At 39.3% G+C, this 20697-nt stretch overlaps 1 protein-coding gene across 1 annotated transcript in view; it reads left to right on the forward strand.

Moving 5' to 3' along the window:
• The window catches only part of GMDS (GDP-mannose 4,6-dehydratase), a 387208-nt gene that overhangs the window by 150786 nt on the left and 215725 nt on the right, over positions 1–20697 (forward strand). The window contains exon 7 of the mRNA XM_065753140.1: positions 20127–20254. Within this exon, the coding sequence (XP_065609212.1) occupies positions 20127–20254 (128 nt within the window). The remainder of the gene's footprint in view (positions 1–20126; positions 20255–20697) is intronic.

The raw sequence follows: 20697 nt of genomic DNA on the forward strand, positions 1-20697 counted from the left end.
TTTTGTTGTACTGGTGAATCCAAGACCTATTGACAAAATAGTGTCGGAATAGTAACCAAGAAATAACAGGTCATTATTAAATTTTTACTTGTGCCTCATAATGGTACCATGATCTTCAACTGTACTTAAATAAATAATAAGCTCTTTGTTTTGAAATCATGGGATTATGCAATTCTGGGTATGAGTTCATTAGTGTGCAGCAGTTATTGCACAACTTTGGTCTACTTGCAAGTAAGTGAGGCATCTACTGTCCCTTTGGTTCTACAGGTTCCCTGGGGGTTTGGTGGGGTGACATCATCTGGTTATCCGTCACATTGGTAGACAGTGATAACCAACATCAGCACTCGTGGAGGAACCCACAGAGTCGTCAGGGAGTGTTCATTCATTCTTTCCAAAATTATGTATGTGTGTGAGTATGTGGATGATGTGTGCAAATGGTTGCCTGTACATGGAAATCTGATGAAATAATTAGTATGTTCAGTAAAATGTGCAGAAAAATCAGAACAAATAAAATAACAAAAAGAATGAAATTGTATGTATTGTCAAGAATTAAGGGTCACTCAAACTTAAGTGGCTTTTTAGTACAGAAGTCTGTGTATTGAAGGAAAGAAAAATATCTTAGTTTTAACACATTTTAAAGCACGTTTTTCCTCTAGAATATGAAGAGCAAACACTAGGACACTAGCATTAGCTTGGATAGCTGTTCATTTAATATTTGTGCTTGAAGTGGAGATAGAATAATTTGGGATATCTAAATTGGTCATTAACTGCAGCTTTTTTATGATTTACTTTTCTATCTTGACAGAGTATGTTGTGTGTTTTTGTCTCAACATTTTTTGGCATCCTGTGCTATCAGAAAAATTGAGCGAAAAATTTCCCCATCTAACAAATTTATGAAAAAAATATTTTATAAGAAAATCTGAAACATTACTCAAATAGGCTATGCAAATTTAATTTAATTATAAAATTATGAACCTGAATAAGAACTCTTAAAAAGTATAAGGCTTGGAGGGATACTATTCAGCATTACTTCTAGGAATTTGCAGAGCCTTTCTTTACTTATTTCATATACTTAGCAAGTAGATTTTTTAAGTAACTAACATTTTATTTCACAGCTATTGTATATGTTTACTGTAGAACTACCTGAGATCACAGTGAATGGCATCTCCATTGCAATCTCCTGACTTTGGAATTAACTTTTTTTCTTATCTATACTATTATTATTATGGAAATAGTTTTGAAACACGAGATTTAGCATCAATTTTTAGATCAGATTTATATTTAACAAAACATTTTGTTTCCAAATGTACTTCCCTCAAGAATCCAGTTTTGTTTTTTTGTCAGTGTTTGAACCAGGCTCCTTTGACTACAGCATTTATCTGTTGAACTGCCACATCCCCTACTTTGCACGACACCTTCACCTTCATCTTTTCCCTTTCTTTTTTTTTCTTCTTGTTATCCCCTACTTTAAGTGGATTAAGGCAAATACCTCTTAATATTCTGTAACCCATCCGGAAAGAAGTGCTTATGCAGCCACATGATACCGTAAGTTCTTTTTGAATGTTTTTGCCTTTTACTACAGAGAATTCTGTAGCCACAATCCTTAACACTTACAGAGGTATCTTGATGCTTATGGGCTCTGACTCTTAAGACTGATTCTATTGTTATTAATAGAAGGCTATTACCAGTAAGTGAATAAGAGCTCAGTCACACTGGCCAAATTTTCAAACCTGCTTTTTAATGACATTGAGAGCATTCAGATTTTTTCAAAGCACTGGGGAATGTATATTGAAAGGTTGGACACTTTATGGAATTCTTAGAAGACAGAAACATAATGTTAAGAAATATTTTTGAGAGGACATGATAATTCCATGCTTCTAAAAGCAGAACAAGTCAATTGTATAATGATGTTTGCAGTGCTTACCTGGAAATGTTCCCTTAGCCTAATTTTCCTTTTACTCTAAAATAATGTTTGTGGGAAAGACTGCTAAGCTGAATGTATTTCATTATATGAGAAGGGAATTTCCTCTTACACTTTTTCTGTAAACAGTTATTCTGATCCAATCTAATTCAATTCTAATCCAATTCTCGATCCAATTCTAATCAATCAGAAGTACATAGAGCATTTTGAAAGCAATGACTCCTATTCATTTTCATGGAAAATACAAGAGATACAAGCACAGTAACGCTATTTGGAGGAGCAAATTCTTAGCTACAAAACAATATTCCGTCAGCACAGTCACCACCATTAGCTCTGCATTTTCACCAGTGATGAACAAGAGCTTGTATGCTGTGCTTGTAAAAATCTGTGTGGCTGTCTTTCACATGGCTGTCACCAGTGCTGAAAAGCACCGCCTACTGCCTTATTGTGTTCACATCCACTGTTTGGTCTTCATCAACATTCAGCAAGGGTTGGTGAATGTCAGTGGGTGCCATTTTTTCTGCACGGAGTAATTCAGTGAGGCATCTTTGCTTCATGCACACTTCCACGTCAGACAGCACTCTGTCAGACTGTCCCTCTGCTGCCATCTGTCACGCAGCAACAACATGGAATTGAATACTGGTGGGAAGGTACAGCCTGTACTGCCATGCCACCACCATCCACCACACTGTGGGCTTACATCGTAAAATAAGAAGCATTACTTTTGGTATTTTCCGTTTTGTTTGGCTCTGAATTAGATTCTGCGAAGGCTTCACGTGTCTGATCAGATTCACTTCCCATTTTAGAGAAGATAAATTGATTTTATATTTTGGTTCTGTTTGAGGGAAACAAGAAACAAACAGCCTTTTTATACTTTGGCACTACTTAGCTACCTTGTGCGCTTCACTGTGCCTGGGTAAGCTGCTTTATTGGGCTGTAGCATACCTCCTGGCTGACATGCAATGCAATAGTACAGTGCTGCAGTGTTTGACTAACGAGTAGAATCAGGGAACGTATTGATTCAAGGAGAAAGATCTTACTAGGATTAAAATGTAAAAATAATCTATACTGATTCGGTATGAGGTTGAAGTAGTTTGGAGAGAGCTCGTGTTTGTATCTAAGTCCACGTGACAGCATGCCTATGAGAAGATCAGGGAAATGTGGGTATTTAAAGAAAAAAAAAGAGGTAAGAGGGACAGCATAAAAATCTGAAACTTGAACCTGCATTTTTATGACCTTGTCATCATATAAGCTGGGTAAAAAAGAATACTTTGTGATGAATAAAATACTGTTTACTGAATTCCATTGAAACTCTTGAGAATAACTTAAGAATTTAACTTCGTTCTTAGTAAGCTGATATGCCTATAGTGCTGGCTACTTCTAAATCCCTCAGCAAATATTTTTGTCGTGTTTAAGTTTATTGTTTCTGTATAATAGCTCACAATTTGATTGTTTTCTCTTTTTCAGTAACTTGGGTTGTGTTCTTTCTTTTCATTGGTGGGTGAGATTTTAGGGGACGTGAGCAGTTTCTTTAGCAGCTTGTTCTGGGCTATGCAGAAACTTGGCTAAAAAGCAGTTTTTTTCCTGATGTGTTACAATCAAATGAGTCGAGGGTTAAAGTTTTAATATAATTTAATCCATATGTACTTACAAGATGTGGATGACATTGATTGGTGTTATTTGATAATCAGCAGTTCAGCTTCATTAGGAATCTGCTCAGTTGCGACATTCAGCAGCTCGGATCATGTTGTAGAGAGCTTATATGCACTCTTCCCAAACAGTGCCGGGGTTAATGCCACTACTGTGTATTGACATAGGAATAACAAGCAGGAGAGTCTTATAAGTATGAGCGATTTGAAGTGGGTGGGAGAAGGTGGATGGGAAATGACTGCTCTCTCTCATCATTTTGTGTGATGGTCCCTGGTTCTCATCTTGCCAAATTACAGGTTCAAGGAAAATAAAGGATTTGGCTTTATGGTGTGTATGTGCTGTGCACATTTTGTTGTGACAGGATTTTGCAGATGTCAAAAGTTTCCGTAGATCCAAGAAGACGTGGTAGAAATTTGTGAAAATTCATCAAAAGCCATGCGGACTCAAATCTCTGAAAGCAGGAAGAGAATGCCAGTAAGGAGTTTCTCTACAGAGCATGGGGATTTTATATGTATATTTCTTTCCTAAGAATTAATTCTATGTTGCCAGTTTTTGAGAGAGGTTACCAGACTGCATGGATTTACATCAGACTGTCTGAAGCTGTTCTTGCACACAATTTTAAGAGAACAGAAATAGTCTGTTGCTGAGGAGAAAAGCATTTGCTTCTTTGAGAGAAAACTTCATGAGGTCTTCACTGGATCTGCTCACTGTTCACAGATTCGCGGGGGTTGGAAGGGACCTCTAGAGATCATCAAATCCAACCCCCCTGCCAAAGCAGGCTCCCTACAGCAGGTTGAGCAGGTAGGCGTCCAGAATGGTCTTCAGTATCTCCAGAGAAGGAGCATTCACATCCTCCTTGGGCAGCCTGTGCCAGTGCTCCGTCACCCTCACCATGAGGAAGTTCTTTCATATGTTGGTGTGGAACTTCCTATGCTTGAGTTTAAGGCCATTTCCCCTTGTCCTGTCCCCACAGACCACCGAGAAGATGTTGGCCATGTCCCTTGGTCTCCCGCATTTAAGATATTTGTAAACAGTAATAAGATCCCTTCTCAGTCTTCTTTTCTCAAGGCTAAACAGACCCAGGTCACCCAGCCTTTCTCTGTAGAGATGTTCCAGGCCTTTAGGTTGGAGACTGTGGTTAAATCTATTGTTATTTGCTTGAAGCATACAACTCAAAGCAGCAATACAGCTGCTAAATTTGAATGTAAATTAGCTGAGAAATCTCTCTCAGATGAAATAACACACATTCAAGAAAGTCATAAATAGAACTGATTTTTATTTTAGTATATCCATCTTGTATCATAACAATTGCCCAAGTGTTTACTCACAGGTGCAAAATACTTAGAGAGTCTCCTTAATCTACAGTTATTGTTGCCCTCTCGTCTTGACCTATGCTGAAGTGTTTTATAAACAATTTGAAGAATAAATGAAGTATTAGAAACAGTTATTGTAGAGGAGGCAATGTTATTTGCTTTCCTTGAGTGAAGGGATATAATTTATAAAGGGCTGATTATACTAATCTGTTTTCTGGGTAGCCTGCAAGTTTACTTTACCATGGCAAAGGAGAATAACAGAGAAATTGTGTCATGGGAGCCAAGTAAGATATTGTAGCGGTAGGAAATCCATTTGCCTTGTTGTACAGCCATTTGTCTTGACCGTCATTTCTGTCAAACGATCATTTGAATCAAAAGTATTAAAGAGATTTTCCTCCTTTACAGTAATGAGAACAACAGAGACTTCTGTGCTGCAGGACATTCTTGCTAGGTCTTTCCTTCTTTAACATGGCTACTTGCCAGCCTGTGTCATTATTAAAAGTTGCTTCATTTAGTACGTTTTATGAAGTAGCTCTGCCTGGCTGCTTGATTGTCACTGAGACTATGAGTCAAGAAAGAGAACAGGAGCAGCAAAGAAGCAGTTTGAGCTGAGAATATTAATGGGGAGCTTTTTACTTCGAGTGTTTTCTTTTCAAGGTATATGTTCATATTGAAAGAAAAATACTGCAAAAAGCAAGTTTGAGCTCTTTGCTTTACCAGTTTAAACAAATGGCTTCTGCCTTGCCTTTTACATACAAAGCTTAGCATTAGCAAAACTCCCTTGCAACCCATGAGGGTTGGAGAGTTGCAGAGCCTACTAACAGGAGGTTGAGGTGGAGATGTTTTGATTCTGGTGCTAGGAGAGAAGGGCCCTTTTTAGGAGGGAACAGCTTAAGGATTTCAGATGTTCCCTCTGTACGTCTGCAAGCCCTTCTCACCTCGGCTTTGCACTTCTGTCAAGCAGGGATGAAATGAGACTTACGAGTCCAGGAATCATCAAAACAACAGAGTCTGTTGGCTCCGACACAGCTGGAGCTGGGAAAGTGATGTCTGTTCCTCCTCTCTCATGTGGCTTTTTCTGTTTCTTTTCCGATCTCCCTGTGAGGCAGACAGAGTGGAGGCAGTAGAGCAGCAGGGAAGAAGAAAAGGGTGGCAGTGGCTGTCAATTCCAAGTCAGAGGACAATTTGGTAGTGTCCCTTTGCAATCAGAAGAACATTCGTCAGCCATGACATCTGCCAACCATAGCTCTGCAGCCCCAAGAGAAGCTTGTCTTACCGAAGTGCTTTTGACTGTTTTCCTAAGCAGATAGGAGAGAATGCACCCTCGTTTCCAAGATCAGTATTTGAGAAAGGAGGGCAGTGCTTGAATAGGGCAGGATGTTGTTATAGACACATATACAATTACATCTCCATTTCTAGTGCTGCTGGCAAGAGCAGAGGGGATGGAGGAAGATACCTTAATAACACATGGTTGGTGTCAGCATTATTCGATTCCACCTCCTGCAGTAATTGTAATTCCTACAGTAGCTTTCCTGCAGTCCTAAAAACCTTTTAGAAACATTCCTTAGCAGTTCTGAGATGCTTTTGCATCATCATTTTAAAGTAGTCAGAAAATTCTATGGATAAGCAGTAGGTACTTAATCACTGAGAGGGCTAAGGCCTGTGTTTAGAAGAATGTGGTCAGGGGAAGTCAGAGTTTCTGAGAGCTGATTCTGTGCCTGCTTAATTCAGAGCCCATGGAGGTACTCTGGGGAGCAAATGTGGATTTTGCTGTGGCTCAGGGGAGGTCCCGTGTCGTGAAATGACATGTGAGGGTTATGCGTTTAAGTACCGAACTCTCACACTGTGCAGCATTTCACAGCCTGGAGATAAACAGACTAAAATAACAGTTATATTTTCTCTCTGTTTCTCTGTTTGCTGGGCTGCTAAGTTGTCTTTGTCTATTCCTGCCTGAGTCATCTTCCAGGTCTGTCTGTCCTGTAAATCAGGTATGGTACTTTCCATCAGATATCACTTTTACCTGAAGTACTCAACACTGCATTCTTAAAGAATTCTTGCGAATAATTGCCAAAAGGTGGTAGCTACATTATCCCAACAAATGCACATTATGAATGGTCCCCTTTTTAAGCCTAGAATTCCTTTAAACATGCCTGTTGGGTTTTGAGTACCTGCAGTTAAATGGTGTTGCTTTTGGCAGGGCTCGGTGAGCAAATGAGGCATAATCTCTCTGATCTCAGTAGTCTGGTCAGCCAGCCATGACATTCTCAGTGTCTTTTCTTTCTACACCCTGTCTGAACAGAGCCATAGCCCAGGCAGCTCTCAGTGGGGTTGCCAAAGATTACCGTGTGCAGTGAAGCAGCAGATGGCAGGACAGTGGAAAATATGCAGTCCCAATCCCTGAGTTCATGTCGGGTTCAGGGTTAAATTTCAGTGATTTCCATCCCTGTTCCTTGGGGCCCTCTGAACTGCCCTTAGGGAGACCAGCTCCTCAGTGTACGCTTGGGAGCCATCTGAAATTTCATTTTGTACAGTTTTGAAACTGGGTTCTAGACCACAGCTGGAAATTTAAGAAGGTTGTGCTTTGGCCTCAGAAGTTAGGTTTCCTCACCATCCGAAGACATAAGCGATGAGGTCAACATGAACACATCCTGAAAACTATGGAGAGGAAAGAAAGAACACTGCAAACTTGATTAGCTCAAAAATTGTGTAATGAGTGAATGAAGGGTTCCTCCACAGACCTAATTCATACTTGTGCCTTTGTAATCTGATAGAGTTCTTATTTGCAACCTCCCCTCCACCCACCTCTGAGTCCCTTCTTCCTTGCACAAAATGAATCGTGCTTGCCTGAATGTTTGCCTGCTCAATATTTAGGAGGCAGTGTACAAGAAAGGATTTCTCTGACAACAAATATACTCTGTGTTCCATTCACGGGACACACTCTCCAGCCTATGCACCAAAAATGATTTCACTCTTATTTTGATTTTTTCAGGACACCTCTCTCTGATTCGTTCACAAATATCAAGATACTTACTAAATTATTTATTATTTTTTAATTCAGTAATTAAATAAGAACCTAGTAAACTGCTGAGTACCTTTTCTGAATTTGCCAAAGAAGCTCAAATATAAATCATTTTTTCTATAGCAGCAGTGATCAGACTGAACTATGAATTTATAATTTCTTTTTCTGTAGTAATTTACTTTTGCTGAGCTTCAGATTCTGTTACGACTTCTGCCTCATTCCTCACAAGTTTCTGCTCCCAGAGCAAATCCATCCTCTATATAGGGGGTAACCTTACTGGAGGAAGAAATACAACATCTCATTAATTTAGAGGTATGTAATGAAACTGTGTCATTGTGCATTCAGAAACAGGACTGGCACATGGAGCCCAAACTTCAGTGCTAGGATTTATAGCTTTCTGCCTGAACAAGCACAGAGCGTGTGTACGTACATGTGTGAGTTTCAGAGAGCATGCACAGCTACCTGTCTGGATACTAAAATTATGTGAAAGGTCCCACTAAAAATACAAAGCCAGGAAATTCAGAATTGGGCTAACTTTCTGTCCTGGTTTCACCCCATTGTGCTCAAGTATTGTAAGCATCTCAGAACAGCAGGTGATCTGACTGCCTCTTCTGTTCCTAGAGGAAGTCTAAACTAACTTAAATGGGAAATATCACAAAAACAGGATAACAATGAATTTTGAGAATCTACAAAGGAAGAAGTGTTCTTAAAATACTGATATTAGAACAGCAGTGAACGTGAAAAGTTGCGCTGTGCAAAATGAATGTTTTGTTTAGATGTTCTTTTTTGACGTTGAATTGCTTTCCAAATGTTTTGTACAGCTCATTTCTGCTCTGCTTCAGTTTCATGCAAAAGTATTGTAGGAATTAGAGATACTAATGGTAGAATGTGTAAGTTTGGATTCTTTGTAAACCTAAGAAATCTGACTTCAGTGAGACTGCAGCAATTCATCTTAGTAGAAAACTGGGCTGTCTGTATATATAGCTGCATATTTATCTTTATTTAATTTAAGTATTAATTACACTAAACAAACATTATTCCCACTTGGAAAGAATGCAAGAATGGGATTCAGTTTCAGTGACAATGTCAGAAAAAGAGAGCGTTCATTGAAATGCATGTATATTTTATACAACTGCTATGATTTTACTAGTTTCCTGTGTTCAAGGGATTATTTCAGTAAAATGCAGTGTCTGTTTATTCACCACACTGCCTTTTTACTTCAAAATGAAAATTATATTCATTCCCGTCATTTGTCCCAGAGGGGTTTGCTTGCAACCAGCAGCTTTTATGCAACCTCCTGTGGGAGAGCTGCCGCCCTGCCTGGCTGCGTTTTCAGTGCAGCATTGGGTGTGGAAGCCGTAGCACCCTTAACTCCATATGATCCCCTGAGAGCGATTGTGGCCTGCTCCGAAATAAGGACGTAACATTTTATGGCACATTAAGGCAACTGGCAGCAACTACAGCTAGGTGAAATAATGTTTTTATTGGCTCTCTTGGCCAAACATATCCAAGTTTTTCGGGAACAGAAGGGCCGTGCTGTCTTTGTTGGCATTCACTCTTCCTGGTATCTCGTCAACTTGTCTCTGCACTTCCTTTTCACTCTCACCCCGTTAGGTTTGCAGGTTTTCCTTAAGGTTTTGGGTGTTCTTACTGCATAGCTACTTTGAAGTGCATTTCAAGGAGGTTTGTTTTTAAAATACTACATCTGAAGATTGTTGTTTTGGTTTTATCCGAGATCATGACTTCTAGTGTTGTCCTGCTCTGTTCTCAGCACCCTACTTGTCGCTGTGTAGAAACAGAGCTGAGGTGACTGGGGCAAGCTGGATCACGGCTAGAGCGAGCTGAAAGCACCAAGAGGCCTTCTGGTATTGCTAGTAGCACATCAGCTTGACTGCACGTTGCAGATCACAGCTTGAAGAGTTTTTTGGACTCTTTTGCCAGAGCCATCTGTTTAACTTTATTGGTCACTTTTGAGATTGAAGGGTTATCTGTAGCTGGAGCAACAACTCGTCCTCATAATGGTAATTATGGACAGTCAGTTGTTTTATGCATTGAATTCTTGGGATTGTCAGCAATGTGAGAAACGCACTTCTCACTGCACCCCAGCTGAGAATCCAATTCCTCATAACATAGAAGATGGAAGGAAGGGTAGTGCCTCACATTTTACGTACCCTGTTCAAGTAATAAAAAAACCATGCTTCCTGTATTTGCAGAAGCTGAGATTTCTCTTTCAACTCCTCTCCAGCTCTCCCTAGTCCCTCGTTGCTTCTTGGTGAGCTCTTTGCCCCTAGCTCTTTCCAACTCTCTAGCGATACAGTCCAGGCATTTCAGGACCCCGCCTTGGCCATTCCAGGGCTCCTGGATCAATAGGTAGTTTATGATAGTTGAGATGCATTTACTAAATAATGTACTAAGGGCTTCCCTCAGGGTGCCTTGTGGACTACCACTGTCAGGAAGCTATATAGAAGAAAGCTCTAAGAAAAAAAATAAAAAGGTCGAGCAATGGCACTTAAAAAGGACGTACATGGATTTAGGAACACCTTGATTTTTTGTGTCAAATCTGTCCAGAACTACTTATTAGTTTGAGGAGGAGGCAGAGTTTCATGTGAGTTATTTGGCCGTAGCTTGCCTATTTTGCTCTCTCTGAGAAAATACATAAGTACTGACTCAGCAAAGTTATATGCTGCTGTGATTGGTTTTAAGGCTAGCTCTTATAGTCTCTTTTGTCTTTAGTAGAAGTGCATGACAGTTGAAATTATGTGAAATTACACATTTTACACTCAAATATTTGCACATTAAAAATTGGCACTAATGAGGATGTACAGAAAGACACAGAAGACACATGAAGTCTCGATTATACAGTGACCTACCACAAACTAATGTCCTAGCCACCTGGAGAGACTGAGGGACCAACCAGACTTAGTCCGTCAAAGGTCAGAAGGTCTGAGAAACTGTATTAGTCAGTCATGTGTCACCAGGTAAGATTAAAAGCCTTGCCTGCTTGTTCTCAAGGGAGTGCTAGAGTAAAGGCTGAATGTCTCAGCTTGAGCCATCAAACAGCACTATCCTTGACATGCTACTAGTTGCTGGGGGCACAGATGCCCGAACTTTGCTAGTTATTTAAAAAGCTGAATTAACATCAGTTTTGGTGCTCATTGCCTTAGACATTTCTCCTTTGTACAAGTGCTAGATTTTAATTTTGGTTGCAACTGTTTCTTGCTGTTGCAGCCCCGGTTCAGTCAAGCACATGCTTAACTCCAGTTGTTTACACACACGTAAGCAATATAAAGAGACTGTGCTGATGGGCAAGCACATTCGTGTTACCCCATAGCTCATGCATGCAAGAGCTTGTCTTAACTCCGTGACACCTTAAATGAGTGCTTTAATTCAAAAATACTTGATGCAGAATTTAAAAAATACATCTTAATTGCGTGTTGAACAAATTAGAATGGCTAAATACTTTCACTTTTATTTTAAAAGATAGGTATAGGAACTGTGTTTAAGAAATCAAAAGGAATAGTTTGGAGCAAAAGGTTAAGTTTTCTGTAAGCGAAACACTGCTCTGTTTATGTAAGTGCCATTAAGAGCATAAACTTGGGAACAGGAATACACTTTTACATATTGTTTTCAGTATTAATGTTTGGTTTTTCCTTTATAAGAATCTTTGATGCCTCACCTTTTCCTGTTCAGTGTACAGTTCCTGAAGGGAAAATATTTTAATTTAAGAAATATTATATAGAGGAAATATGCTAAAATAACAGTTCTGTGTCCAGCTATTATTGCAGGTTTGTCACCATATCCTTTTAACCAGACCATGAGATAGATTCACTGTGTGTATTTCATCCTGAATAAGGTCATTTTTAATGTGAAATCTAATAGTGTCAGTCTATCACTCTAACAGACTGACTGCTAATTAAATGTTTGTGGGTTTTTGGGTTGTTGTTGTTTTCAGTTATATTAGAGAACTGCTGCTGTGTATTCACTGAAATCATCCCATCATTGTTCTGTGCAGATGTGGAAATGTGTATCTGTTTGTATGCAAAACAGTCATGGAGAGATGCTAAAACTCTGCTGACAAATCCCAGTATGGCTGGTTGGCTGCACTAAATCACTGTGGAATGTAGATTGCTGTGGTGAGACCTAGCGGCAAACGCTGTGTCTGATCCCAGTTTTCATGGCCATTGGTGCATCTCTTGCCTCCCTTCCACGCTTCCCTGTTTCAGTGCTGCTAGTTGTCCCTCCAGGTAGGCTTCATGCTATCTTTCTGCCTCCTGGGAAAAAGGAAGGTCTTCTTTCTGCGTTCCCTCCCAGTTTCTGTACTTTGTCATTCCTCACAAAGTAAGTGCCTCCCACTCTCACTTTCCCTTCCAGTTATGAAAACTGTTCATTTCTGTTGCCTCCATGCCAAGTTCACATGAACTGCTGTTGCCCTCATTAATCCAAATGTCTTCAATATGCTCTTGGGTTGGAAGAGCAGGGTGTATGCCATGCCTTTATTTTGTTGCCCTGCTGTTGATCCATCCTACCCGTGCACATTTACCTATCTGCTTCAATCTCCCATAAGCACTTTAAAAACAAATAAAAGTGCATTTGCCATTACAAAGGGAATTCTAATTGGAATTGAAGTGCAAATGGGAAATAGGGCCAGACAGACTTTTTTTCCTACATTAGCATACTTTCCTTCTGGCATTGGAAAGTTAAAAATGTCTATCAGTATTTTATTAAAGTATATGTCTTTGTGATCATTTTTTTAACTGATTGAATACATTTAATTGAAATCAAACATTTTAATGTAATACTGAATTGGAATTCCTTGGTAAGGAAGAACAGTTTTCTTTCATGTTAATGTACAGTTGCTTTCAATTTGCGATCTGTGAACTTTATTGTTACATGATTATTTCCAGGGGGATAGATAAAAAGTAACTTGTAGAAGCAGGCCTATTATGAGTAACTTTTTGTTACCTATTTAGAGATCCCACATGTCCATTGGAAAATAGTTAGGATTATGTAAATTGAAAATGTATTAAATACTCTAATCTTTATATGTGTATTATAAATAGAAGAAAACAAGAATCATAAGATATTACTACAATTTTAAGGGACAGAGAAGGAGATAGAGAAGTTATGATGAAGTATATTTCCAGCTATGCTATACAGGATTAAAATGTTAAGGATTAAAGCACTGTATCTCATGTTTCAGGAAATAAAATGATTTATTACTCAGGTCAGGAAGATGGTTCCCATGCAGTGCATGACTTTATGATGAGTTGCTTGTGAATCATTTTGCCTTTGTTTCACATATATTTCATTTTGCAGAAATCTGATTGTGGACTTTTTGGCAAGCTCATCCAAATGTAGCCATATTCAAGTGTGAAATAAGTAGGATAGTATAAAGATCTGAAAAGGAAAAAAAATCACCATTAGAATTGATGTTTCCTTTGTTTCTAAACAGGAGCGTTTCTGATTTGTGCTTTTTTTTTATTACGAGAAGAACAACTTGTTATTGTAAAATGAGAGTCGATTCACAATTCAAATGCTTTTGTTTGTTTTTAACATGTACTAAGCATCCACTTTATCAGTTGTTTCAATTAAGATACAGTTGAAAATTCCATTTAAATCTCTCAAACTGGAAGTTTAATTCAAAGATCTGTAACTTGATTTTTTTGTCTGGCTTACATTAACATAACTCCACTGACTGTGGGTTTTTGAACTGATTTTCATCAGTATGAGCTAACAGAGACTCTGGATTTCTTTCCTTAGAAAAACTGGGTGCTACTTTGTCATTTTATTTTAGCTTGCCACAGAAAAAATGGAAAAACTTCCAATAGAATGGAAATTATGAGCAGTGTGGATTTTCAGGCAATCAAAATATTTTAATGATCTCATTAAATGTATTGTTTACAACATGTATGCTAAAAGATATATGCTCCCCTGGGTTAATAGAAGCACCGGGTACACAATGTGTTTGAACGTGTTGGACTTCCACTAGAATCTATGCCAGAACTGGGGCAGGATCCCTTTTTTCTTGTGCCAGCATCTTTAGAGACAGAAAACTTTTTGTCATATTTATGCAAAACAAAGAAAATGCTGTTATGGAAACTCAGTAGAATAGTACTGCATCTTAGCTGATAAACATTGCTGTTGAATGATATTAGATTATCTGTTATCTATGATATGAATTAAGATAGACATTTCTTATGTGACATATAACTAGTTTTATACAGGGACAGCAATCTTTCTAGGACCATTCACCATGTGTTGAATTTAATTTGTAGCTTTGAGAGATTGGAAAATGATGGTTGTTGGAAAAACAAATAAACATGAACAGTTACTGTAACAGGAGCTCTTCACACTGCTTCGTCCCTTCGGTTGCTTCTTATAAACCCCTGAGTCTTGAGAAAAACAGCAGTTTGCTGATAATATAGGAAGGGTGAAACCCCAGTGCTGATGAAAAGAACAAAGTGTGCTGTTTTGTTCTCTCATTAGAAATTAGAAATGCTAAAGCCCAGCTTGAAATTAGGCTGGCTACTGCTGTAAAGGAGAACAGGAAACCCTTTTACAAATATATTAACAGCAGGAGAAAAACTAAGGAAAATTTCCCTCCTTTACTCAACGAGGCAGGCAATATAACCACAGATGATAAGGAAAAGGCTGAGGTTCTCAATGCCTTCTTCACATCTGTCTTTAATAGACAGGACAGTTTTCCAAATGGTACTTGCCCTGACCTGGAAGTCTGGGACGGGGTGCATAATGCACCCCCTGTGATTCAAGCAGAGACGGTCAGAGATCTTCTCCTCCATCTGAACTCCCACAAGTCCATGGGGCCAGATGGGATCCACCCAAGGGTGCTGAGGGAGCTAGCAGAGGTGATTGCCGAGCCACTTTCTGCCATCTATCAGCATTCCTGGTTATCTGGAGAGGTCCCACAAGATTGGAGGCTTGCCGATGTGACTCCCATCTTCAAGAAAGGCCGTAAGGAAGACCCGGGGAACTACAGGCCTGTCAGCCTGACCTCGGTATCAGGGAAAGTTATGGAACAGATGTTATTGAGGGAGATCACACGACACGTGCATGGCAATAAAGGGATCAGACCCAGCCAGCACGGGTTCACCAGGGGCAGGTCGTGCTTGTCCAACCTCATCTCCTTCTATGACTGGGTGACCAGACAGGTAGATGAGGGAAAGGCTGTTGATGTAGTCTACCTGGACTTCAGCAAGGCCTTTGACACGGTCTCCCACAGTATTCTCCTAAGGAAACTGGCAGCCCGTGGTGTGGACAGGTTCACTCTTCTCTGGGTGGAGAACTGGCTGGAGGGCCGTGCCCAGAGGGTAGTGGTTAATGGAGTTAAGTCCAGCTGGCGTCCTGTAACGAGTGGTGTCCCCCAAGGGTCAGTATTGGGGCCCATCTTGTTTAATATCTTTATTGATGACCTAGACGAGGGAATTGAGTGTACCCTCAGTAAGTTTGCAGATGACACAAAGCTGGGAGGATGTGTCAAACTGCCTGAGGGTAGGGAGGCCCTTCAGAGGGATTTGGATAGGCTGAACAGCTGGGCTGAGCAAAATGGGATGAGGTTCAATAAGACCAAGTGCCGGGTCCTGCACTTTGGCCACAATAACCCCATGCAATGCTATAGGCTTGGGGCAGAATGGCTTGAAGAATGTAGAGAGGAAAAGGACCTGGGGGTGTTGGTTGATGCTCGGCTCAACATGAGCCGGCAGTGTGCCCAGGTGGCCAAGAAGGCCAACAGCATCCTGGCCTGTATTAGAAATAGTGTAGCCAGCAGGAGCAGGGAGGTGATCATCCCCCTGTACTCAGCTCTGGTACGGCCGCACCTCGAGTACTGTGTTCAGTTTTGGGCCCCTCACTACAAGAAGGACATTGAGGCCCTGGAGCGTGTTCAGAGAAGGGCAACAAAACTGGTGAGGGGCCTGGAGCACAAGTCTTATGAGGAGCGGCTGAGGGAGCTGGGATTGTTTAGTCTGGAGAAGAGGAGGCTCAGAGGAGACCTTATTGCACTCTACCACTTCCTGAAGGGGGGTTGTGGTGAGGAGGGGATAGGCCTCTTCTCCCTGATAAATAATGACAGGACGAGAGGGAATGGCCACAAGTTGCGCCAGGGAAGATTTAGATTAGACCTCAGGAAGCATTTCTTTTCTGAAAGAGTGGTCAGGCACTGGAATGGCCTGCCTAGGGAGGTGGTTGAGGCACCATCCCTAGCGCTGTTCAAGAAGCATTTAGATGAGGTGCTAAAGGACTTAATTTAGTAGTTGGGTAGAGATAGTGATAGGAGGATGGTTGGACTAGATGATCTTATAGGTCCTTTCCAACCTTATGAACTTATGAACTTATGAACTCAGGGCATCCAACTTTGAAACTGTAGGTATATTGACAGTGTACAACCTAAAGCATTGGTTCTGCACGTTCTTCCAGTTTGCTAAAACATGTCTTTGCCATATATATGCAGCATCCTTCTCAGAGGGTTGAGCTGCCCTGAGCCAGGGGGCCAAGCAGGCAACAGGCCTGCACTGCAGAGCCCAAGCTATTGGTTTGTACTTCTGCTATTTTTTCTTACTGCAATATTGTTCCTAAAATTGTTTACTGTCAGGGTGTGTGTTTTACATATCAGGTATGCTTAATGAGGATTCCTTGTTTAGAATGGTGATTAAGGTAAACAGAGTTATAAATCAGACCTTATGGTTCCTGTTGGAATGCTGATGATTTCAGAGGGAGGGCTTGGGTTTTCAAAACAAATCTGAACTAATGCTCAGGGCTGAAAGAGCTGTTAATATCATGAAAACTCAGGTTTAAGGGCTTTTTTTTTTAATGTAAACTCTTGAAAGGCAGTCCTCAACCAAGGAACTGCTGGAATGTGAGGACATGCCAAAGAAACCCTTGCCATGTCTGTCCAGACCTCTGGTGTGGCACTGCAGTAATTCCAGCGCTGCTGGTAGTAACATGAAGCCACATAATTTGGCCCCTAGTGGTTTGGAAGTGTTGAATGCCTGGATAACTAGGATAGCTATGCAAGGCAATCAGTGCAGTGTGCTTAGCCCTTCTGAAGGAGTATGAATGACTCTTGGTCTCTAGGACAGTGTAGGATAGTAAGCTCCAAACCCTCACATACTATGAATAAGTGAGTAAGTCAAAATGCATCATGCGTTTAATAGAGATTCGTCACTCCATGTTCATTCCACTAGGTGTGAGCAGAGAGGTGTATTTTCCAAAGCCTCTCTGAACTGAAGAAGCAGTGCAAAGCCAGGAGACAAATGTGGGACTCTGATCTGTTTTTTCTCTACCAGTCGAGCTAGTTTTTGTGCAATATGGTGATGGTGGTACCATTACAAATGTAGGCCTTACACAGCTGTGATAGCTAATGGCTTTGTAGCTAGTGTATTGTCTAGACCTGATGAAAGTCAACCTAAAGAATGAAGTGTTCAACATAGCAGTAGTTCTCTTGGTACTCTTACTGGTACTAACTTTCCATTCTATGGAGGAAAACATTTGTATAGTTTCAATATTAAAATTAAATTTTCAATATCTCCTGAGGAAGAAAGATGTTAATGCAAAGGTTTATCTTCGGTTATATAAAGATAACTGTAGAAATCCATGTAGATCTTTCAGTAGAATCGGTCCCAAGGATAGAGACCTTACTTCATCCAAAGCAAGACTTTATAGCCTGATGGCAAACACTTAGGAGAGGGCTTTATGATGGAAATACTGACACAGCCTTAGCTGCTTTGTATGACTCCAGTGGACATCAGCTAAATTTCTAGTTATGATGTGCATTTAATGGCATGGGATCTACCATGAACTGTAATGTTTTTGAAGTGAATCAGTATTTAAACTTTATATACGAATGGTATCATTTAAATGCTCTTGGCTTTTCCCTATCGGTCCTTGATTACGTAAGAAAAATTCTAATTGCATTTTTTGAAACAAACAGTAGCATAATTTTCTTTCACAACTTTAGTGCTGAAGCATTTCCAAGAGCCTTTGCAAGAGTCTTTGCAGTAAATAAAGGTTTTCATTCTTCACTCTGGTGCTCTTTATTTAAGTTGATTGTATCGTCCTCACACACACTCTTATCTATTATGCTTCTTTTTTTGTACTTAGAAAGTATAAAACATGGAAACTGATGTTCATTGCTTGTGGAGGTTGACATTAAAATTGCTTTAATGCAGATGATGATTATAACTCTCACTGCTTTTACTGCAAATGGGACTGTAGCGTTGAAAGCTGCTGGATTTGCTTGTTAATCAGTTGCAGTCTGGAACATAGGACTGTGTACTTTACCCATCAAAAAAAATTATCTTCCATTTGTTAATCACACAATAAAAATAATAACTGAAATTATGTCTGTGCAGAAGATGAAGAAATTTCAGAGCTATCCTGAATAAGTTTATGCAATAGGATGAATCTATTTTAAATTAGTCTTCATACAGATTATTACTAATTACTCTGATAACAACAAATAATCTGATAACTTAAAAAAGTAAAAAACTATAATAATAATAAAAAAAAGAAATGCCAGTCAGACTAACCAGAAAGATTCTCTCACCCAGAATTCCACTCCTGTTGCAAGCCTGTCCAAACAGGAACAGGAGAAGCACACTTTGCTTTCAGAAATTGCAAAAGCAGAATTGTAGTGCTGGTCCTGTGGTTTGCATTGGTTTATCTTTGGGATAATTCTATTTCTCCTGCTGAGAAGAATGGCTTAGGCTTCTATCTTGCCAGTTTGACTGTATTTTGAGAAATGATGATTTAATAAAGACAGTATTTTTTTATTAGTGAACTTTTATGAGTCACTGTGTCCTGTAAAATTCTTATTTATATAAGTACTTTTTTCAAGGGATGTGGAAAGTATGTGCTTTTAATTCTTCAGAAACAGGCACAAAATTGTGATATATTCTAAATATCTGATAATGATTGAATTGAATCTTGACAAGTGAAAGAAAATTAAAATTCTGTCGTAATCCTGTGATAAGCTCTGGATTATTTACCTGCTTCACTTAATATTATGTTTATAGATGTGCTCTTCTTTTGTTTGAAAGAGTGAAATGATACGAAAAGGAACTGTAATACTCTAGACTTTTATGCAAAAAATAGTGGTCTGAAACACACGATTCTCATTATTTTGTAATTTTGCAGCAGCCTAACATTTGTTTGATAAAAAAAATAGAAAACATTCAGGTGCATATTTCAAGTGTTCTATAATGAAAAAACTACCATACATTTCTTAAATGTAGACGCTGCACTACCTAGGGCTTTTAAAATTTGCTAAGAGATTTTTACAAGTGCAGTCATTTTCACTAACTTTCCTGCTTTCCATTTGGATGTGGTATCATCTGTCACCACTCAATCATATGTTTTTAGCTATTATAAAGGCATGTAATTTTAATTTTTGTGGCCCATTAGTGTTCAAATGCCATTGGGCTTGTTTAGCCCAATCATCTAAATTCAAATTCCTCTGCTTTTGAGGAAACTGATGACCACATTCTAGAAAAACAGCAGTCATAATCTAAAAATTGGGGAGACGAATTTAATTAAAAGCAAGGTTTTTAAAACAACTCAATTGTGAGGATAAATGGGCACACATTTTTTCCAACGAAATGCAGTGAACAAAGTACTGAAGTCTGGTAAAAAATAATGTACAGCCTTCAGTTGAAAAAAGTGAAATCACAGTTATATAATGTCATTGAAAATGAGGGAGAATCCCAAATAATTAGAAATGTAGAGTATGTTTAACCATCACCGTTTTTTTTAATATGCTTTAAAATAATAATAATAATCTAATATATTTGGATGTATGCATTCATTCCTTTAAAAAATAAAATGGAAGAGATTAAATGGCAACAAAAAACCCAAGGGTGGCCTAAGATGCTGTCTTCTTTACGTAACTCTTTGCATTTTGAGTTTAAGTACTGACATTCCAGATGATTTTCTTTGGCTTCATGCCTGGACTGAACACTGAGGCAGCAAATTAGGAATGCTTAGAAGTTCCACAAAGAAAGATGTTTGCTGTGAAAGTGAAGCTAATGTGACACTTACACTGGAAGCTCCTTAGCCTGCTCAAACAATAAATGATGGCATGGGACTAGGTGGTATGAGAGGAATGAATGAAGACTGAAGGAGAATGAAATGAGCCAAGCTGCTAGGTGTTTTTCATAGCCAATTATCTGCACTGTGGCTGTGCTGATGCTACTTTTTATTTCTATTCCAGGAGCTAATTTCGTTACTCGAAAAATTAGCCGATCAGTGGCAAAGATTCACCTCGGACAGATGGATTCTTTCAGCCTGGGCAATCTGGATGCTAAGAGAGACTGGGGCCATGCCAGGGACTATGTTGAGGTAAGCTGTGGGCCAAATGCCCTGTTCTGAATCATCTTTGTGGTGAGGATAACTCTTATTGCTGTAACTTCACTTCATGATCTACAAAGGGCTACGGGATTTTTTTTGCCTATACAGACTTATTAACTTTGTGTTGCTCTTGATTTCAGTATAGGGAGTTTAGTAACAAAAGTCTACTCCAGGCATGACTTGAACAGAAAAATAAATCTTTGGGTTTACATTCCTTTACTGAATTCCTTGGGGGAAGGGACCAACATGAAACTTGTTTTATTTTATAGTATTTCTTCTACTGTTTTCACTATTTGTGTGACCAGTATTAACACTACAGTAATATGCAAGATGACCTGAAGTCACAGATCATGTTGGAGGGGGTTGATGGCCTTTATTGTAATGCAGAAAGAATGATGTTGATATTAATGATCAAATGTCTATCTGTTTATAGC

The sequence above is a fragment of the Cyrtonyx montezumae genome, unplaced genomic scaffold (assembly GCF_038088225.1).
Source record: "Cyrtonyx montezumae isolate F1298 unplaced genomic scaffold, pur_monq_1.0 scaffold_8, whole genome shotgun sequence".
NCBI classification, from domain to species: Eukaryota; Metazoa; Chordata; class Aves; order Galliformes; family Odontophoridae; genus Cyrtonyx; species Cyrtonyx montezumae.